We start from the raw sequence: 22082 nt of genomic DNA, 5'->3' as shown, positions 1-22082 counted from the left end.
GGTCCCCATCGGGCTTCACTTCCTATCTCTGGATGAGGAAGACCAGCTGTGTTGACCTACCACGCCTAGGAGATGCGCAGACTCCAGGAGACAAGTAGGCATCTTGCAGGCTGTCCTGAGCCATGCTACAGAACATCCTGACACTCACTGGTGGTTAAAATATTGTAGATGCCTCTGACAGAAACATTCAAGCACTATTCAAATAGATGCAACTAATTAAAAAAAATTCAGAAACAAATAAATGTAATTAAAGCACATTAAATTATTAAGAGGTAATTAAAAATATATATTGACATAAAGCAAAGAGACTTGAAGACTTCTTTCAAATGAAAGGGACTGTTTCAATGCCAGCCAGACTTGGCATGAAGTTGACGGGCCAGCTGCAAACTACTTCTGCATCCCGTTTTAATGAGTCACTGCTCAACTGCTGAGCTCAGGGAGAGCTGTTTGTGCAGGATGTCCAAATGCTCTGGCTCAAACAATGCCAGAGGGTGTACTTGGACTTTTCTACCCCAGAATGCTCAGTCAGTGAGTATTCTCAAAACTGGCATAATGATTTTTCAGCAAAGGGGATTGGGGATGGAATTTGAAATGAAAGGTCAGCTGTGATCTTTCCCCGTGGATTGTAAATGGAAGAAAGGTTTTCACTGGTGACTTCACAAAACCGGGATATGAGAGGACTAAAGCCTGTGGCATAGTTTTGGCTTGGACTAGATGGGCCGAAGGGCCGGCTTCTGAGCTGTACTTCTCTGTGACTCTCTGGTTAGTTGTGCTGCTGCCACACAGTGCTAGTGATCCAGGTCTTGATCGGCAGCATTGTCCTTGTGGAGTCTGGATTTTCTCCAGGTCCTTTGGTTTTCACATTCCCCGAGGATGTGCAGGTTGACAGGTTAGTTGTCCCACTATAGACTGCCTCTGCTGAGCAGATGAGTGGTAGAATCTGGGGGAGGCTAATGGGAAGGTGGGGGGCATAGATTGGGATCAGTGTCGTATTAGTGCAAGTGGGTGATTGATAGTCAATGCAGACCCAATTGGTCAGTGTTTTTTGTGCTTGCTGTATGACGATTCCCTCTAAAAGTGTCACATCTGTCATTTAATTTGTTTACATAATCATATGGATTCTTTATATTTTGTTTATTGATGTGAAGTGATAGAATGATGGCATGAAAAATAATGGACCACCAATAACCCATGGTCAAGATGGTTAAGGGGATGGGAGTCGCAGCTTAATTCCTTTATATTGCAGCTTTGTACTTTATTTTCTGAAGACTGTCTGGAATGTAAAATTTGACATCAAAAGATCAATCAAGCTACATCGTAAGGTTGTTACCTGAATCCTTTTTTCGGCAGAGTATTTCTGTCACGTTGTGCACTATAAAATAAACAGGGAACACTGATACAACATCATACACAACAACAGACAAAACAACACAAACATGGAATTACTAATAAACCATGCAAAGGAATAAAAAAAACCAGATGCATTTAATTTGATGAGAGTAATTTCAATGGATGATGAGGCTTGGCTTAAACTTACACTCACACCAAAATTGCTCCAGCTTTTGAATCATTGGTGCTATTCCTTGTTCCTTTGGTTTCCTGATTGAGTGATTGTCCTGAGCCACAGGTTTAGACATTAATACTACCCTCAGTATTATTCTTGAACCAGCTGTTTGAACAGGCTTTAAACCAAGACCAGAATGACTTTATTTTGCTTTCCTCTCTCCTGCTGGAAACCTTTTTTTCATCCAGATAGTTTTTGTTATGAAACACTGCAGGCAAAATCTGCATCCATCAGACAATTGGAGCATCTGTACTTCATAACTCATATTTGATTGAATTTGAATGATCTTATATTTTATAAACTTCTCAAACACTGAATTAAAACTATTTGGATTCTTTTGCAGAAAACATATGTATTCTGTTTAAAAAAATAGAGTAATTTCAAAATAACATCAAAGAACTGTTGGATCACGTTCCTGGATATTTATTGTCTTGCTGCTTCAAATTCAACCCTGTATTTTTGTACAAAAATTGTTTCACAAAAGAATGCATTGTTTAAGAAATCTGAACTTGTATGGTATTGGCAACAAAGAACATTCATAATTTATTCCACTCTCAGCAGTTAGAGGTTTCTTGTGAAAAACACCAACAAAACAACTACTGTGTATTATGCTTAAGAACACATGACAATTTCAATCACTAAATGAATGCCAGTAACAATAAAATATATTGTTATTCTATCCAGCATCATGTTAAACATCAAATATATTTCGTCATTTTTCTGTTCCAACTACTCAGCTCAGTGTACTTTAATGAAAACACAATATGAAGTTATGATTGAGAACCCAGGCTTAGAAACCTCTGACAAAGTAAAATTAATTGCTTTCTTGTTCAAAATTTTCACTAAATCTAATTTTAACAACTGATTATTTATATTGCCCTGACCATAAAAGAATGCTCTATTGCATTTAAATTAGGAACATGATGAATGAATGCTCAACGGAGATGCAAGCAGTTAGTAGAGCCACCATGAAAGTGTGGCAGCAGAACAGAATTAGATGGGACGGGGAAGCAGAAGGAAAGATGCACCAGGATGCCATCAAAATTGGGATGAAGGGAACCCGATTGCTAAGATACCTAAAATCAAGAAAACATTAAGGAAGCAACATTTATAAGACTCCCCTACACCACTACAAGCCTACAAAATATTCCACGACATATCAATTCATAAAAGTATCTTAAGAAAATAGCAAGCTTTTGGAAGAATTTTGTAAATTGGGAACCACTCAGTTGCTACAAAATATTGTGAACTTAGTGCAGGGATACTGAGAATGAATTTCTACCCCTCTCCTTGAATTTCTTGAGCTTTTCAGAACCAAATCATTACAGCAAGCCTTTGATCATCTGCCTAATCTCTCTCTTCTTGGCACAAAATAAATACCTCGATTAATCAGGAACCTGAGAGAGAGTGATCAAAAAAAAGTTTCAACCATTCTTTCCCTTCTTGTGTGAAGTTTAAAAGTTGCACATTTCTAAGATCTTTTAACTTTGAGGAGTAAGCATGGACTTTTACAGCACTTCAAAAGGATTGTCCTTTACCAAACATTCCTTTATTTGGATTTCAACCAGGCTTTGGGGTGTTATTTCCTGAATTAAAAATGCAAAATCTGGTTTACAACAAAATATAGATTGCAGAAGTAAAACAATAACTAACAACATTGCCATGCTCTCTGGCAGCATTCTGAATTTACTAGATGCAACCGTTTTTGTTATCTAGATTATTTACCAACATCTTGATGTGCAAGCATAATTAGAAACTCTTCTTTTCCATCCTAAGTTATCAATGGAAAGATTTCACAAATTTTCAACTTTTTCTTTCCAAAATTTTGTAGTGTACAACTACAGTTACTAAAAATATGCTGAGCTAGTTGAAATGCTGTCTCTGTAACAGGGACTAACAAAAAAAAAACTATGGTTAAAGTAGATCATTCCCTAAGAGAATATCTTTTCAAGGACTTTGCAACAATAAATCAGGGAAAGTACAATTTAATTCACAGTACCCAAATGCAAAATACTGTTGATGCTGGAAATCTGGAATAAAACAAATTCTGTTGGAATCATTCAACAGGCAGGAAACACTTGTGGAGAGAGGAAAAGGCTTACTGGTAGTGGTCTTTGACTTTTCAAAAATAAAGAAAAATCCACAAATTGTTTCTCATTCCACAGAGATTGCCTGACTTGCCAAATGATGACATTTTCCCTTTTTAATTAATGCACTTCTGTAGGCATCAGAAACATACTCCAGTTGCCACCATAATGCACAAACTTCTTTCCATTAAGTGAAGCCAACACGGTATCTGAGTTGTGAACTGCTCTCGCCCCCTCCAAGTGACTAGAAATCTTGAAGAGCCCCTGCAGGCAACAAAAAGCAGTATCCCCAAACGGTGTTGAAGTCCACGTAGATTTTGGGATGCAATTACAAAAAATGAACCATAAAGAGCAATAGCCGCAGAACTCACTGAGCCAATGTGAGATATAACAGGTCTTGAATTGGCTTCATACAACGCATGAGTCGGACAGACACGTTGAGTCACTCCATCCGCAACACTGCATCACTCGGGAGCTTAACACCTGAAGGAAGTTTCTAAATAGACAGAAGTGATTTTAAATTTAAACTGTAGTTCAAGGCTCCAGTTTATCTAATCTCACATGTAGCTGATTATTGTGATCTGCAGCAGTAATGAACACTCTCCTACACCACCCTCTAAATGCATCAACTAGTTACAGGTTAGTTGATGATTCATTTCTACAGACTCCTCCGGGGTATGGTGCCTTCTAATGTCCGTTACAGTTTATGAGGTCTAAAGGCAGTAACATGCCAGCTGCTGAAAGTCATGTTGCCTGGGTTTAAGGCCTCTGCAGAAGCTGATGGCTTCTAGACACGCGTACAGTAGTTGCCTTTCCCACTGAGCAGTGACCAAACTACACTGTTCGAAGAATGAGAAGGAGAATGGATGGTGCTGGAAGTGGAGATGTTGGTGAACGCACTGCAAGTGTCTTGGTGATACGTTTAACCTGGCTACACAGCTGGTGTTCTGCAGCCTTTAGGATACAGGCGAAAGGCCTGCAGCAGCATGAAATATGTGAGCAGAAGAATGACACCCATTAAGTGATCACTGATAGATGAGTGACAGAGGTGAAGTGTTCTGAGACCTCTGATACAGCAGTTGCATATGGCAGTTTAAAATACATCAAAAGTGCAAGGCTCAGAGTAAATGTACTATCAAAGTACATATTCAGCCCTGAGATCTGGTTTTCTTGCAGGCTTGCTCAGTAAATCCAAGGAACAGAACAGAATCAATGAAAGACATCACCCAATGTGCAAAAGACAACAGACTGCAAATACAAAAGAAAAAAATACTAATAAATAAGTAAGCAATAAATATCAAAAACATGAGATGAAGAGTCCTTTAAGGAGAGTGGATAGGTTGTGGGAAGAGCTCTGTGTTGGGGTGAGTGAAGTTGAGAGAGGTTATCCCCGGTGTTTCAAAAGCCTGATGGTTGAGAGGTAATAATGGTTCCAGAATACTACTCTCAGACTGCAGACTAACAATGAAAGAACAAAATGAGGCAATAGAAACTCAGACCAGTTAGCCTGCTATCAACAGTAGGAGAAATGCTGGAATATATTATTAAGGAGATGAGCACAAATTACCTAGAATTTTATATTCTTCCTTTATAGTTTAGAGATACAGCATGGTAAGATGCCCTTCTGGTGCATCGAGCCCATCTATCTAAATACGTCTATTTGGCCAATTATCCTACAAACATGCATGTCTTTGGAATGAGGGAGGGCACTGGAGAACCTGGAGGAGAAACATGCCATCATGGAGAGAACATACACACCACTGGAACTGAAGCCGGTTTGATGGTGCTGTTACACTAATGACTACACTACTGTGATGCTGTTAAAGATGAAACTTGTGAAAGAAAATGTTACTTGACGAATCAACAACAAGCAAAATGCTGGAGGAACCTAGTGGGACAAGTAGTGTCTGTGTAGGGATATCGACAGTTGATGCCTTAGGTCAAGACACTTCGACGTGAAACATGTTGGGGCGGACAACCAGTATAAAGAGATGAGGGAAACGGGTAGAGCTGACAAATTATATTTGGGCAGAGATGATAGGCAGATGGAGGAGGGAAGCATGAACATAGTAACAGAGGTTGGGAGGAGATAGGTGGAAGCTGCAAAGGGCTACTGATGATGGAATCTGATAGGAGAGTAAGGTGGAGCATGGAACCAAACAGGGAGGTGAGGTGGCAGATGGACTTCTTATGTCCTTTTTACATTTTATCTTTCTACCAATTTTTATCAGCAAAATTAGCAACCATGTCTTTGGCTGTGGAAAGGAAGTAAGAAGTTGATCAAATAAATGGGCAAAGATCTGGCAGTAGTTTATATAAACTGTAACAATGTTGATCCCAGCAGCAAACTGCTTATTAAACACCCCCAACTGGAGAAAGATTCAGTTATGCCTGCCGTCTATTTCATGTTGTCCAGCAAATATCTATACACAAAAATGTGTTACTGCAACACCTACGTTGTGTATTAATGTCTGATGCAGCCCCTTATCGAATGCATTCTGGAAATCTATGTAATCATGTAGAATAACGCACCAGCTCCTTGTTATCCACAACATATTCTCCTTCAAAGAATTCCAATAAATTCATCAAACAGTTTTTCCCTTCCACAAACCCATGTTGGCTTTGTCTATTACCCTCAGATTTACTAAGCAACCTATTATCATATCTTTGAAATAGCTACTTTTATTCCCAATACCAGATGTTCAGCTAAGTGGCCTGTAATTTCCTGCCATCTCTGTTTTTGAATAAAGAAGTCACATTTGCTCTTTTGCATTCTAATGGATTTCGCCCTGAGTCTACGAAATTTGGACAATTAAATCTGTTACATTAACAATCTTATTTGTCACTTTCTGGGGTGAGGTCCATTAGGACTGGGAAACAGGTCAGTCCACAGATCCAACAATTTCTGCATTACCACTTCCCTGGTAACTGTGATTTTCCTGAATTCCACAGTCCCTTCCATTTCCTGATCTACAGCTACTTTCACTGTATGCTGAGTGATGTACAGCTCCTATTTAATATTATTCATTTTTTTTACCAGTCTCAATTTCTACAGAACACCCTGTTTGTCGGCTATTTTATTTTTTATACTAGAACTTTTTCTATCTGTTTGATATCCCTGGCTCACTTTATCTCACACCATTATCTTTCATTCCTTTATTGTACATTTGATTGTGTTGTTCCTTATGTTCCATCTAACCCGGAGAAGTGTGAGGTGGTACACTTTTGAAGGACAAACTCCAAGGCAGAGTACAAAGTAAATGGCAGGATACTTGGGAGTGTGGAGGAGCAGAGGGATCTGGGGGTACATGTCCTCAGATCCCTGAAAGTTGCCTCACAGGTAGATAGGGTAGTTAAGAAAGCTTATGGGCTGTTAGCTTTCATAAGTCGAGGGATAGAGTTTAAGAGTCACGGGGTAATGATGCAGCTCTATAAAACTCTGGTTAAGCCACACTTGGAGTACTGTGTCCAGTTCTGGTCGCCTCACTATAGGAAGGATGTGGAAGCATTGGAAAGGGTACAGAGGAGATTTACCAGGATGCTGCCTGGTTTAGTGAGTATGGATTATGATCAGAGATTAAGGGAACTAGGGCTTTACTCTTTGGAGAGAAGGAGGATGAGAGGAGACATGACAGAGGTATACAAGATATTAAGAGGAATAGATAAAGTGGACAGCCAGTGCTTCTTCCTCAGGGCATCACTGCTCAATACAAGACAATATGGCTTTAAGGTAAGGGGTGGGAAGTTCAAGGGGGATATTAGAGGAAGGTTTTTCACTCAGAGTGATTGGTGAGTGGAATGCACTGCCTGAGTCAGTGGTGGAGGGAGATACACGAGTGAAATTTAAGAGACTACTAGACAGGTACATGGAGGAATTTAAGGAGGGGGGTTAATTGGGAGGCAGGGCTTAAGGGTCGATACAACATTGTGGGCCAAAGGGCCTGTACTTGAATGTACTATTCTAATCCTCTTAGCTACCACCCACACTTGTGTGATTATACAAGCTTTTTTTTAGTTTGAAACTATATTTATTTTTTAAGTTAACAAAAGATGGTGGGTCCTCCCCTTGGGATCTTACCTTCTCATTGGAGCATCTTTGCTCTTTGTGTTGTGAATGACTGATCCCTTAAGCTCATTTGCCAGTTTATTTCAACTAGTTCCCTTTTATGCCGATTAAATGTAATGTGCTAGTGATGGGATACAATATTAGAAGAAGCACAGATAGGATAAGTAGAAAATTTTTCCCTTAATAAACCAAAGACGTAAGGCACAGAATCAGAATTGGGGCACTCAGCCGATTAATTCTGTTCTGCCATAAGTCATGGCTGATTTACTTTCCTTCTCAACCCCATTCTCCTGGATTCTCCCTGAAACCTTTGATACCCTTACTCATCAAGAACCTATCAACCTCTATTTCAAATATATCCAATGTCTTGATCTCCACAGCTGTCTGTGGCATAAGACCAAAGATGTTAGTATATCCTACCCCTAACTGAGGTGACCACAACTAGAATGCATGGAAGGTTAATCAAATTGGATGTGTAAATCAATTATATCAGGATCACTATAGAGTGCTTTTTGATCAAAGTTCTCAGTAAATTTATTATCGAAGTTTATATATTTCACCATATATCACCCTGAGTTCGTTGCCTTGTGAAAAATGTGAAAAAGACAACAAACAGTGCAAATACAAAAGTGAAAAAAATAATAATAAGCAATAAAGATTGAGATCATGAGATGAGGAGTCCTTCAAAGTGTGCCCATAGGTTGTGGGAATATTTCAATAACGGGGCGAGAGAAGTTGAGGGAAGTTAATCCCACTGGTTCAAGGGCCTGATGGTTGAAGGGTAATAACTGTTCCTGAACCTGGTGGTGTGGGTTCTGAGGCTCCTGTACCTTCTTCCTAACGGCAGCAGTGAGGACAGAGCATGGTCTGGGTAGTGGGGGTCCTTGATGATGGATGCTGCTTTCCTGTAACAGCGCTCCATGTAGATATGCTCAATGGTGGGGAGGGCTTTACTTGTGATAGACAGGGTCATATCCACTACTTTCTGTAGGGGATTTTCTGTTCAAAAGCATTGCTGTTTCCATTCCAGGCTGTGATGCAACTGGTCACTATAATCTCTACCACACAGCTATAGAAGTCTATCAATGTTTTAGATGCCATGCCAAATCTTCACAGACTTCTAAGGAAGTTGAGGCACTGCCCTGTTTTCTTCGTAATTGAACTTAAGTTCTGGGTCAGGACAAAACTTAAAGTTGCTGACTCTTTCCACCTCTGATCCACCAATGAGGAGAGGCTCAGAGATCTTTGGTTTCCTCCTCCTCAGGTCAACAGTCAGCTCCTTGGTCTTTTTGACAATGATGGTGTGGCACCACTCAGCCAGATTTTCAATCTCCCTCCTATATGCTGATTCGTCACCACCTTTGATACGGTCAAAGACAGTGGTGTCATCAACAAAATTAAAAATAGCAGTGAAGTTGTACTTAGCTGTATAGCCGTAAGTATAGAGCCAATCTTGTTGCATGATTTCAGGTTTAGTGTATATTCTGCAGCCGATTTCAAAACGTACTATTCTAAGAAACTATCATGAAAATACACTATATATGTCTTACCCAATGTAGTCATTGTCAGTCAGAAGGCGACTTAAAATATGTCAGAATCGTATCTGCAACTTCATGATGAGTTTCCATTATTTCTTCCTATATACCCTGTCTCACAATGTGGTTATTATAGATGGCCTGGGCACAACTCCCACAGGAGATGCACTATTTTTCTCATCTTCACACAATCTACTTCTACATTCCACTTTCAGGTTAGTTTAAGTTCAGTAGGCCTGTCAGAAACTATTACCACCATAATGCATCTCTCCTTTAAGAAGTACAGACTAGCTTTAAGCAGGGCAGGCTGACTTTAAATGCCGCCTGATATTCAGTATCTTGAGTTTATTTACCGTATGGCAAGCAGTACTTAAAACAATTCGTGTTCTGCCTGTACTGAGTTGAATGGTTTTGGGCTAATTACAGGTTACAATGAATCATGGCCCATATTCTGGGTGTATTTAATTTATCTCCCAACCTTTCTTAAATGGCCAAATCTCTATTTTTGAAATACTAAGCCATGTTGGCAGATCAGCATTTACTAGGGTTTCAGGAAATCTTTACAGACAAAAACAGCACAGCTCAGTTACAACGATATTCTCCAGTCAGTTTTAAATATCTTTATGTGCTTAGAAGTGTGAAAGCATGATTGCCACAGGTACATTTAGAATAATAGCTTTATGTTCCCATCAGTAAATTTTCAGTTTTTGAAACTATTGTGACTGAATCCTTAAAAAAAACATTAAAATCTTTCAGAATGAAAAAGTAAAGTATATCCCTGCCTCAAATATGATTTATGTTAACGTTAAAGAAAGAAACCGAGCTGTTTGTTTGTATTAAGTACTTCTGATTGCAATGAACATTAAGATTACAGAGTAGAAGTCTGTAAGTACTTAATAGTCCTTTTACAAATATTTTCTACTTTTAAATATACATCTGTGCTTGTATTTTAATCCCTATACACAGTTTGGTGAACGCTCTGCTAGTTTTTATGTCAAAGAAATGAGTCAACATCAAGACAATTATATGGCATGAGCAGGGTGAGATTGGCAGATGGGTTTTTTAAACATTGCAAGCATGTATACTTTTAACTTGAGTTCACCATTTCCAATTAGCTACATTATATGTAATGAACAAGAGATGTTATGCCTGTTATTAGTTGTTTTGTTCTCGATCTTTAATTCCCAAAACCAGTTTGTCTTCAGTTGAATTTTCCACTGAATACACAGTATGATTTTATTTAAAAGGCATCACAGTAAACAAATAACACAAACCTATTATTGAATCCTTTTTCAAGAATAAGACATCCCTTTGTTAATGAGCCATAAATATATGAGTAGTTGCCATTACACAAGAAGCCTTTTCACAGATTTGTATAGTTTGCTCTCATCAATCTAATTAGTTCTTAGTTCTGTAAATAACTTTCCTGTGCAATAAAGACACTTCAGGTAAGATAATAATAAAGTGGTGTTGTTTGGATTGCAAAAAATTATAAATGGTTCTCAAACTTTATCTCAAGCTATAAGTAGCAACCAAAGCAGCTTGTGCTGCTGACACTTAACAAATCAGACACTATTGCCATCAGGTGATTTAGGAATCTGGGATCCATTGAGTACAGATGATATAAAGAATGTAGACACTGTAATTGAGAACAAAGATCAATTAATTAAATTATTTAAATATATTTTCACTTCATTAGCAATGTTCAGAATCAACTGGAGAAATCAGAGGTTATAAATTATCGACAAATGTGCATATAATTACAAAACTTCTCAAATACCTGACCTAACTACTCCACAAACATTGTCATAATATAGAGGAGGCAACATTATATCATAGATGATTATTAATTGCCAGCAAAAATGATTTTGTGCTGCATGAGGTGAAGCTAAATCTGTTAAAGAGGAACTTCAATTAACATCATTCATCCAAAATCTTGCACCTTTTTCACCTCCAATCCCATCACATAAAAGTGATAATAAATGAGTCATTTACCTTTCCATCTGTGAGAATCTAGAACCTCCAGTCCATGTGAGTGTGCTATGATCGTCTTCTCTTGAAAGCATGCCACTACTGGAGAATGAACTTGGAACACTCAAAGGAAGATCCAGAGATTCCATGCTGGTGTGGAGGCTACTTAGCTTAGGGTACATTAGGGTTTCCTTATTGTTTGGGAAATTGCTACCTAGACCAAGCCCTTGACTAAAAGTACTGGAATTTACATTAAGGACGGGGGCAGGGCTTGGGGTTAAACATGGAGCTAAGCTGATTGTACTTGTCTGCACATCGGGGAGTTTTGTTAGAGGCTCATTGGCAATGCTGCTACTAGCAGATGCATGACCTGAGGTGGCAGAGTCCAAGCTGTTGGAGTTGATTTTGTCGATGTTGGCCATTGTAGGTGGCTTGCTGATTCCTTTTGAGCTTATCATCCTGGAATAAAAGAAACAAAAAACAAGTAACTATTTTACCAATGGAATATTTGGGGGGAGGGAATCACAACTAAATCCAAGGAAATGTAAAATAAAGCAGGACACTTTATTTGAATGATAGAAAATAATCAATAATCAGATAGAAATATCTGGCACTTCAAAAAACATGTAAACAAATACAAAACTAGGCCTAGTACCCTAGTTGCTTGTTAGCTTGAGTGGATTATCATCTTGAAAAGGCATTCCATGAGTTTCTGAGTTATTCTTATTGATGAGAAAAAATCTATCTTCATGGTTCAGGACAAAATATTAAAGATAAGGTAGTTTTCCTACTGAGTTTTGAAACAAAGATACAACAATTTTTCCCAAATAGTACCCCATTAACTCAGCTAATCTATTACACACGTACTCACATACATTGTACACATTGGCTTTTGTAAATGAATATAAACATTGCATTTATTTTCTAAAAAAAACAGTTGTATATGTGTGCATGTCATAAATACAAGAAATTCTGCCAATGCTGGAAATCCAGAGTAACACACACAAAATGCTGGGATATTCAGCAGGTCAGGCAGCATTCATGGGGAGGAATAAAAAGTTGACGTTTCGTACCAAGACCCTTCATCCGGACATTTTATCTCCATAGATGCTGCCTGACCCAGTGAGTATCTCAGCATTTTATGTGTACTGTCCTGAGTATATTGTAATATCAAAGCCACAATATAAAAGCTGTAAAACTCATGACAGAGGCTAAGCTATTTCCATTTGACAGTCTCAGACCATTATGGCTTTGCGCTAGCTGTAAGATCAGGGTTCGATTCCAATCTGTGCCTGTAAGGAATTCTCCCCATGACCACTCGTATTTCCTCTGGGTGCTCAGGTTTCCTCCCACATTCCAAAGATGTGTAGTTAGGGTAAGTAAGTTGTTGGCATGCTATGTTGGCGCCAAGAGTGTGGTGACATTTGTGGGTTGCCGCAGCACAGACAGACATACATACTTTATTGATCCCGAGAGATCAATCCGTGCTAATTTGATATGACACAAATAACACATTTCACTGTATGATTCAATGTATATGTAACAAATAAAGTTTGTCTTTATTTTTACATCAGATTGTATGATAACAATGTATTAAGTAATCAGATATCAAATGGCCTCTGCAAGCTATCAACACTTACCAATAACCTCTTTAATGTTAGGAGGAAACATAACATCAAAATACCCACATCCTGAGATGATTTGTTTTCAATTTAATATAAGCCACTATTGGAACCTAACTAAAACTGACATATATCATGTTTAAGAACTATAAATCACACTTCAGGGGAAATAATAGCCAGTATACTACAGAACACAACATCTTGTGAATTTGATAGAATTTCAGCTAAATAATCATGTTCTGTGTCAGTATGCAGTAAGTTTCCATCTATTCAAACTCAATGCTCTATGTACGAAGTTCATATGAATTGAAGCTGCTGTATCCATGTTGTGATGTTGACAGACACACATCTTGGAAATTGTATCACATGCATGTGCTTTTGGTCAGCCAGATGTAATGCAGGATTACTGCAAGCCTCTGAGACATAAAATGGTCTTTGCTCAGCCTTCTTGCCTGGGTTGCTGTTAAGAAACTGATGATGCATCATTTTTCTCATATTTCTTCAAGTCCTTAATTCATCTTTACTGACAGATTTATTGCCTCCTGCCATTCCTCCTGTAGGACCTCTCCAGTGCCTGAGACCTCTTCCCACCCTTTTCCAACGATCATCTCGATGCCTCAATTGCCTCTCTGATCTCCTCTCCAACTCCCTCCAGAAACAGTTTCTTAATCTCTTCCAGTCTACTCCCCAACCTCGCAAATCTTCCAATCTCCTCCTCCTCCTCCTCCTCACCAATCTGTTATGCCATTGGTGATTCTTTCTTCATTTGTCCCATGCCATATGATTCCGAAACTCCCTCCCCTTGATCCTCTCCCCATGACTCCCTCTCTATGATCTTCACATGTTGGGGTGGGAGAATATGGAGAGAAATAAGCCATTGCATATGCAAATCTGGTGTCAATTCATAAGACACAAAGTTCATGGATGATATACAGTCAATTGAAAATCCCTGCAAAGGTTATTTGCCTTTATTCTTTTCAGAACAAACCTTGCAATTCAAATGATTGTATCCCAGTCTACTCACACATTTTGCTCAATAGAATATTTTTAACTTCAAGGTCTCAGATCAAGGAGGTGGTTAACCTTCCTAAACCAACCAATACAGAACCTCCTTGACCAACGGAAATTGAAGTTATCTAGCTCAGTCAGATAACTTCTATAATTCCAATTAGCTTTAAGTAATGGCAAACTTAACCAGCAAAGTGTTACTAGGCTGTTCTGATACAAAACTTCATTCATACAGACTTAGCCAGAGCACAAATTAACAAAGAATTCTCCATCCGAAAGCAGGTTAGAATTGGGTTCAGAGCTCTGAGTTATTGTGGGATTAATCCAGCAGGGTTCTTTTGACCCACGTTGGAACAGCATGTTGAGCAAAAACAACTGTGATGTACCCTGATGCCTGTCACAGTAGAAACTTACAAACTATGACCAAAAGATATAAGCAAGGAGTGAAGGCTTTTAGAGAAGGAGGGAGACAAAGAAAGAATGAAACAAACAATCACAACCTCAGAATTAATAAGGGTTATAAATTCAGCATTGCATGTAAAGTTGCTTGTAACTTTTTGCCCGTTAGTAGGTCAGTCTCTCTTGACTAATAAAAATCGATTAGTCCACATTAAGTATTTTACAGCAGCCAGTTTTAAACAAACCTTAGAAAGACTGTATAAATAATATTAAATTATTTTAATCATTCTGTGCTCAGATGGACATCTGTTGAGAATTGCTGCAGTTCATGGATGGCATGTAATTTGAAGTCACTGCTATGGTGATTTGCCTTGGTTCTGTTCAGAACAAACCGTGCAATTCAAATGACAACTGCCTGATCTACTGGCACAGCAGACCATCCTGATATAATGAGGGAAAAAAAAACAAATCATACTGGTTTTGACAGAACCTAGATGATTCTGAACTGTGGGAAGGCCACTGAGTGTGTTTAGTCTGCAAGGATATGTGAAGCATATGCCTGTTTTAAAAAATGCAATTCTGAACATTTTTGTCTTGCATATTTATTTATCCATTCTTAGCCAAATATATTTATAATTGATCCCACATTAATTGAATAATAACAATGATAACAAAAAAATTGACTGATGATGAGAACAGAATAATGCATCAAATGGATGTAAGTATGCCTAATGTTAGTTTTCTTCAAACATTCTTGTCAACACATGGGCATCCGTTCCCCACTTTGCATGTTAGTCCAGCTGGAATGAAGACCGAGGGAATGAATATTTAATAAAAAATGGTCTAACACAATTTGCAATCTGTGAGGAACATTCTGCTCCAGACCTCCAGACCTTGAGCCCTGTCACAAGTATAGTCAAGAAGCTGAAAATTCAACAGGTAATGTGAAGGTGCCTGCCTTTGATATCACGGCAAAATTTGATTGACCGTGACAGCAAGGAATATCAAAGTCAACGGGAATCAATAAGGAACTTTTCACTGGCTGAAGTCAAACTCTATAGAAAGTTAGTTGGCAATCATGCCGGCCCCAATACATTCATACAAGGGTTCCTCAGCATGATAACGAACCATCACATCTACAGAGATGAAGTGCTTTGAGAGGTTTGTTATGGCTAGAATCAACTCACGTCATAGCATGGGCCTGGACACACTGCAATTTGCCTTTCAGCATAATAGGTGTACAGCGGATGTGATCTCATTGGCTTTTCATACGGCATTGGATCATCTGGGGAGTACTAATACTTCTGTCAGGCTGCTGTTTATTGACCACAGCACAATGTTTAATACAATCATTCCTACAGGTCTAATCGAGAAAACCTGGGCCTTTGCACCTCCCTCTGTAACTGGATCCTCGACTTGCTCACTGGAAGATCACAGTCTGTGTGGATCAGAAATAACTTCTCCACCTCATTGACAAACAACACTAACGCACCTCAAAGATCTGTGCTTAGCCCCCTGCTCCTCTCTCTCAACACCAATGACTTTTTAGCTAGGCACAGCTCAAATGCCATCTATAAATCTGCTGATGGCACAGCCGTAGCTGGCAGAACTTCAGATGGTGACCAGAAGGCATACAGGATCGAGGTATATCAGATTGTTGAGTGGTGTCACAGCAACAACCTTGTACTCAATGTCAGTAAAGAGTTGATTGTAGACTTCAGAAAGGGTAAGTTAAGGGATCACACACTAGTCCTCATAGTAGGATCAGATGTGGAGAGAGTGAGCAATTTCATGGTCCTACATGTCATATATCTCTAAGAATCTAGCCTAGGCCCAACATATCAATACAGCTATAAAGAAGGCATGATAATGGCTAAGTTTCTTTCGTAATTTGAAGAGGTATGTCATCAAAAATACTTGCAGATTTCTACAGATGTACCGTGGAGAGCTTTCTAATGGGCTGCATCAACATTTAGTGCATGAAGGTTAATGCACAGGATTGAGATACGCTGATCTCAGTAAGCTCCATCATAAGCACTAGCCACCACCGCATCCAGGACATCTTCAAGGCACAATGCCTCAAAAAGGTGGCATCCATCATTAAGGAAAACCATCACTGAGCACATCCCCTCTTTTCATTGCTACTCTCAGGGAGGAGATACAGGGGCCTGAAGGCACACACTCAACGATACAGAAACAGCTTCTTCCCCTCTGGTATCAGATTACTGAATGGACATTGAACCCATGAACACAATCTCACTACTATTTTTCTTATTATTGTTTACACACACACTTACTCTAATGCACAGTTTTTATTATTATGTATTGCAGTGTACTGCAGCCACATAACAACAAACGTCATGACTTATGCTGGTGATATTAAACCTGATTCTGATTCTAGATTCTAAGCCGAACCATTATCATCAATGATGTTCCATCATCATGTCAAAAATGTGCTTAGTTCATTAAGGACTGCAGAATATCCAACTCCACTTGCACTTGCTCATCTCTGTGTTCATGTGTAGGAAAGTCTGGACACCATTCAGACATAAGATGATTGTTAAAAATGCTGGTGCTGCACAAATTCCAGGCAATGAATACCATCCAATGAAACAGAGTCTGATACCACCAACTCTAAACATTCAACAGCTTGACCATTGCCAAGTGTCCCAATACCACCTACTTGGTGTTTGTGAGGAAGTGCAGAATATTATCACAAACTTATGTAAACAATGTGAAATTTGTTCTTTTGTGGCAGCAGTACAAAGACATAAAATAAAATAATAAATAGTGCAAAACAGACTAACAAGGTATTCATGGACCTTTCAGAAATCTGACAATAGAGGGAAAGATTCTGTTTTTGAGCTGCAGTGTGTGGGTCTACAGGCTCCTGCACCTCCTTTCCAATGGATTTCTACTTTGAGGTTTTTGAAGATGTCTTCGATGGTGCAGAGGAGTCTGCCTGCGACGGAGCTGGCACAACTTCTTGCGACCCTGTGCTTTGGAGTCTTAATACCAGGGTGTGAACCAGTAAGTCAAATGCTCTCAATCATACATCTACAAAAAAAAAACTGGTGACATTTGAACCTTCTCAAATTCCAAACAAAGCAGAGTCACTGGTGTGCCATCCTTATGATTGTATCAATGCGTTGGGCACAGGACAGATCATCCAGGACACTGAAGAGGCTCAGGAACCCACCCTTTCCACCACTGACACATCGATGAGGAGTGGCGTATGTTCTTCTGACTTCCCCTTCCTGAAGACCACAATCAAGTTCCTGCTGACACTGTAAGGATGTTATTGTGACTCCATTCAATCAGCTCACGTTACTCATTCCTCTTCACCTCCTCGTTGCCATCTGACATTCTACCAATGAAGTGGTGTCATTGGGAATTTTGGAGATGGCATTTGAGCTCTGCTTAGCTGCGCAGTCATACATGTACAGAGAACAGACCAGTGGGCTAAGCATGATTTCTTGAGGTGTGCTGGTGTTGATCGTCAGCGAGAAGGAGATGTCATTACCGATCTGCATTGACGGTGGTCTCCCAAAGTTGAGGATGAAGCAGCAGAGAGATCTATCAGGATCTGATCTGATGGAGGAGAGGAAAGGTCCCAACATTCATGTGGAGGGAGAGTGTCATACACACTTCCAACACTTTATTTGTATTGAGTAAATGGATGAAGGGCAGGAATACATTTTCTTGATGAAGTATTTGTTCCTATCTGCAAAAAGGACAGCTCAAAGAGTTTTGTCATGAATAGATTGGATTATAATGAAATTAGAGCTTAGGTGAAGTAACTGAGTGGCGAAGGACAGATATCCTAAAAAGACTGCAAGGGGACAAATAAGATGCATGAGCCTCAATGACTGATATAGAACCCAAGAAAGGGATACATTCATACATTTAGAATTCACTTTGGAATCAATGTGAATTGGTGGTCATACCAATGCACTATAGGATCATCTAAATTAGAATTTTTCTTTAAAGCCAAGTTTATCCTTTTTAACCCCCTTTTTTCCCTTCAAAATTATAATTCTACAGTTAGGCTGGATTTACTTGAATAGAGGTTAATTTAATAAAATTACCTGACATCATAAAATGCAATCTTCTCAATTTTCACACTCATAACATGTGTATCCTTCATTGAAAGTTAATCTAAAATGCACTTGTGGAAATGATTCATTTACAACTGCAAATGATTATGTTCATTCTGAAGTAATCGCCAGACCAATAGAGAAGGCAGAGTTACTGTTCTGCAATGAAATTTCGAAATGTATTTGATGAGGTATTGGTTAAAAAAAAAGTCTCCAACATTAAATCTATGGGATTAAATGACTGGTAGCTCATTCAAAGTAAAATTGGTGAAGTAACAGGAAACAGAAAAGAGGAAACAGTCCTGCCAAAGGGTCTCAGCCCAAAATGTCGACTGTAATTTTTTTTCCACAGATGCTGCCTGGCCTGCTGAGTTCCTCCAGCATTTTGTGTGTGTTGAACAGAAAACATCAGTGATTTTTTCAGACTAGAAAGAGGCTGTTCAGAATTGTTCCTCATTCATAGACCTAAAATGTACATACACAAATTCTTGAAGGTATTAGGATGTTAAGAATGTTTTTTTTTGAGGCAGACACTAAAATGGGCTAGGCATGAAAGGATATGGCTGTAAATGGGATTAGTGTAGAAGGCCAATGTGGATGTGATGGGGCAAAGAGCTCCTTTTGTACTGTACTAATCTATAGCTCGAAAGCAGAGTTCAAAATACTGGTGCAGCATCTGTCTAATTCTAGGCACTGCGTGCCAAAATCTGATCAAAATCAAAATGAGATGAGGAAGTGGAGAATTTCTAAATTACCATGGATAACAAATATCTAAGACTGAGAAATAAGAATACACTTTGTCGGGCAGGGCAGATTTAAAAATTAGGAACAATAAGTGACTAGAAGCTGTTGCCAGTGGCAACTTGGTCATCAACAGAGGACACAAACATCTCCATGGCATCCAGTGGCAAACAAAATCGTTCAACAAAGCCTTGCATTCTCGATTTGCCATTTGAGCAGTTAAACCTGCCAAAATCTACAAGTGTCATTAAATGTCTCTGCACTTCACAGTCATTTGAAATCTATTACAATAAGACCATAATACACAGGACCGGAGTATGCCATTTTGACAATTAAGTCTGCTCAAGGTTGATCAATTTCCTTCTCAACCCTATTCTTCTTCTGTCTTCTCCTCATAACCTTTCATGCCCTGACTAATCAAGAATCGATCAACTCAGCCTTAAATACACACAATGACCTGGCCTCCACAGCTGCCTTTGGCAATGAATTCCACAGATTCACCACACTCTAGCTGAGGAAATTCCTCCTTATCTCCGGTCTAAATGGACATCCCTCTATTCTGAAGTTGTGCCCTCTGATCATAGACACCCGCACTATAGGAAAGATCCTCTACAATGCAGTCTATCAAGGCCTTTCAACATTTGATAGCTTTCAATGAGATCCCCCCTCATTCTTCTAAATTCCAGTGAGTACTAGAGCCATCAAATGCTCCTCTTATGTTAAGCTTTTTATTCTCTGAATTATTTTCAGGAACCTTTGAAACCTCTCCAATGTCAGCACATCCTTTCTCAGATATGGGACCCAAAACTGCTCATAAAACTCCAAGTGAGGCCTCGTCAGTGCTTTGTAAAGCCTCAGCATGGCATTCTTGTTTTTATATTCCAGTCCACTCAAAATGAATGTTAACATTGCATTTGCCTTCCTCACCACCAAGTATGGTAGCCTTTAGGGAATCTTACATGAGGACTCCCAAGTCCCTATGCACTTCAGAGTTTTGAATTTTCTTCTGGTTTAGGACATAAGACTACACTTTCTTCTACCAAAGTGCATGACCACACACTTCCCAGCATTGTATTTCATCTGCCACTACTTTGCCCTTTCTTCCAGTCTGTGTAAGTCCTTCTGCAGACTCCCTGCTTCCTCAACACTAGCTGCTCCTCCACCTATCTTCATATAGTCCACAAAAATGGCCACAAAGCCATCAATTCCCTTATCCACATCACTGACATACAATGTAAAAAAAACAGACAGATCCAACACTGATGTCTGACTAGTGCAGAATACCACTAATCAGCTAATCACAAAAGCCTCCCTTTATTCCCACTCTTTGCCTCCTGCCAATCAGCCAATACTCTATCCCTGCTAGTATCTTTCTTGCAATATCATCTCTTAATTTGCTAATCAGCTTCAAGTGGTGCACCTTGTCAAAGACCTTCTGAAAATCAAATTATCCAACATCCTCCAATTTTCTTGTCTATCCTGTTCGATTATTCCTCAAAGAATTCCAAAAGATTTGTCAGGCAAGATTTTCCTCAGGGAAACTATGCTGACTTTTGCCTATTTTATCACGTACCACCAAATGCGCTGAAACCTCAATTCTTGACAATTGACTCCAACCACTGAAGTCAGGCTAACTGCACTATAATTTCCTTTCTTCTGCCTTCTTCACTTCTTGAAGAGTGGAGTGACTTTTGTAATTTTCCAGTCATACAGAAGCATGCTAGAATTTATTGATTCTTGATACATCATTGTAAATGCCTCCACAACCTCTTTCAGAACCCTGGTGTGTAGTCCAAATGGTTCAGGTGCTTATCCACCTTCAGACCTATCAGCTTCCCAGACAGACATACTTTAAGCATCTTCCCAAGCATCTTCTCTCTAGTAATAGCAACTACACTGACTTCTGCCCCATGACACTCTCAAACTTCTGGTATACTGCTAGCATCTTCCACGATGAAGATGGAGCAAAATACTTAATCAGCTCATCGACCATTTCTTTGTCCCCCATTATTATCTCTCCAACATGATGTTCCAGTGGTCTGATATTTACTCTCACCTTTCTTTTACTCTTTGCATATCTGAAAATACCTTTGGTATCCTCTTTGACATTATTGGCTACCTTACCTTCATATTTCATCTTTGCCCTCATTATAGCCTTTTGTGTGCCTTCTGTTGGTTTTTAAAAGTTCCCCAATCTTCTAACTTCCCACCAACTTTTGCTATATTATATTCCCTCTCTTGTTTCTATGTTGGTTTTGAGTTCCTTTGTCAGCTACAGTTGCCTCATACTCCCTTTAGAATATTTATTCTTCATTGCTATGGATATATCCTGCACCTTCCAAATTGCTCTCAAAAACCACAGCTACTGCTGCTCTGCCATCATCCCTGCTAATGTCCCCTTCCAATCAACTTTTGCAACTCCTCACTCATGCCTCTGTAATCCCCTTTCTCCACTATAATACTGATACATCTGACTTTAGCTTCTCCTTCTCAAACTGCAGGCTGAATTCAACTGTATTATGATCACTACCTCCTAAGGGTTCCTTTACTTTAAGCTTGCTAGTCAAATCTGGTTCATCACACAACACCCAATTCAGAATACTGTAGCTAATCCCCCAATGGGCTCAACCACAATTTGTTCTAAAAAGCCATCTCACTGGAATTCTACAAATTCTCTCTCGTGGTGTCCAAAATCAGCACCAAAGTGATTTTCGCAATCTACCTGCATATTGAAATTCCTCATGGCTATTGTAACATTGCCATTTTAACATATATATTCTACCTCCAGGTGTAATTTGTAGACCACATCCTAGCTAATGTTCTGAGGTCTCTATATAACTCTCATCAGGATCTTTTTTACCCTTGCAGTTTCTCAACTCTACTTACAAGGACACTCTACATCTTCTGATCTTATGTCATCTCTTTCTAAGTATTTGACTGCAATTTTTTTACCTCTACCTACCTGCCTGTCCTTTCGATAAAATGTGTATCC

At 39.1% G+C, this 22082-nt stretch overlaps 1 protein-coding gene across 2 annotated transcripts in view; it reads right to left on the bottom strand.

Moving 5' to 3' along the window:
- LOC132381196 (neuron navigator 1-like) overlaps window positions 1-22082 on the bottom strand; it is a 752075-nt gene that overhangs the window by 222855 nt on the left and 507138 nt on the right. For both annotated transcript variants that reach the window (XM_059950487.1, XM_059950488.1), the window contains 2 exons: window positions 11248-11682; window positions 1331-1372 (listed from right to left, as the gene is read on the bottom strand). In XM_059950487.1, the coding sequence (XP_059806470.1) occupies window positions 1331-1372; window positions 11248-11682 (477 nt within the window). The remainder of the gene's footprint in view (window positions 1-1330; window positions 1373-11247; window positions 11683-22082) is intronic.

Source organism: Hypanus sabinus, chromosome 25, assembly GCF_030144855.1.
Source record: "Hypanus sabinus isolate sHypSab1 chromosome 25, sHypSab1.hap1, whole genome shotgun sequence".
NCBI lineage: Eukaryota > Metazoa > Chordata > Chondrichthyes > Myliobatiformes > Dasyatidae > Hypanus > Hypanus sabinus.
The sequence above is the reverse complement of the archived record's forward strand: the minus strand, read 5'-3'. Positions and strand labels throughout refer to the sequence as shown.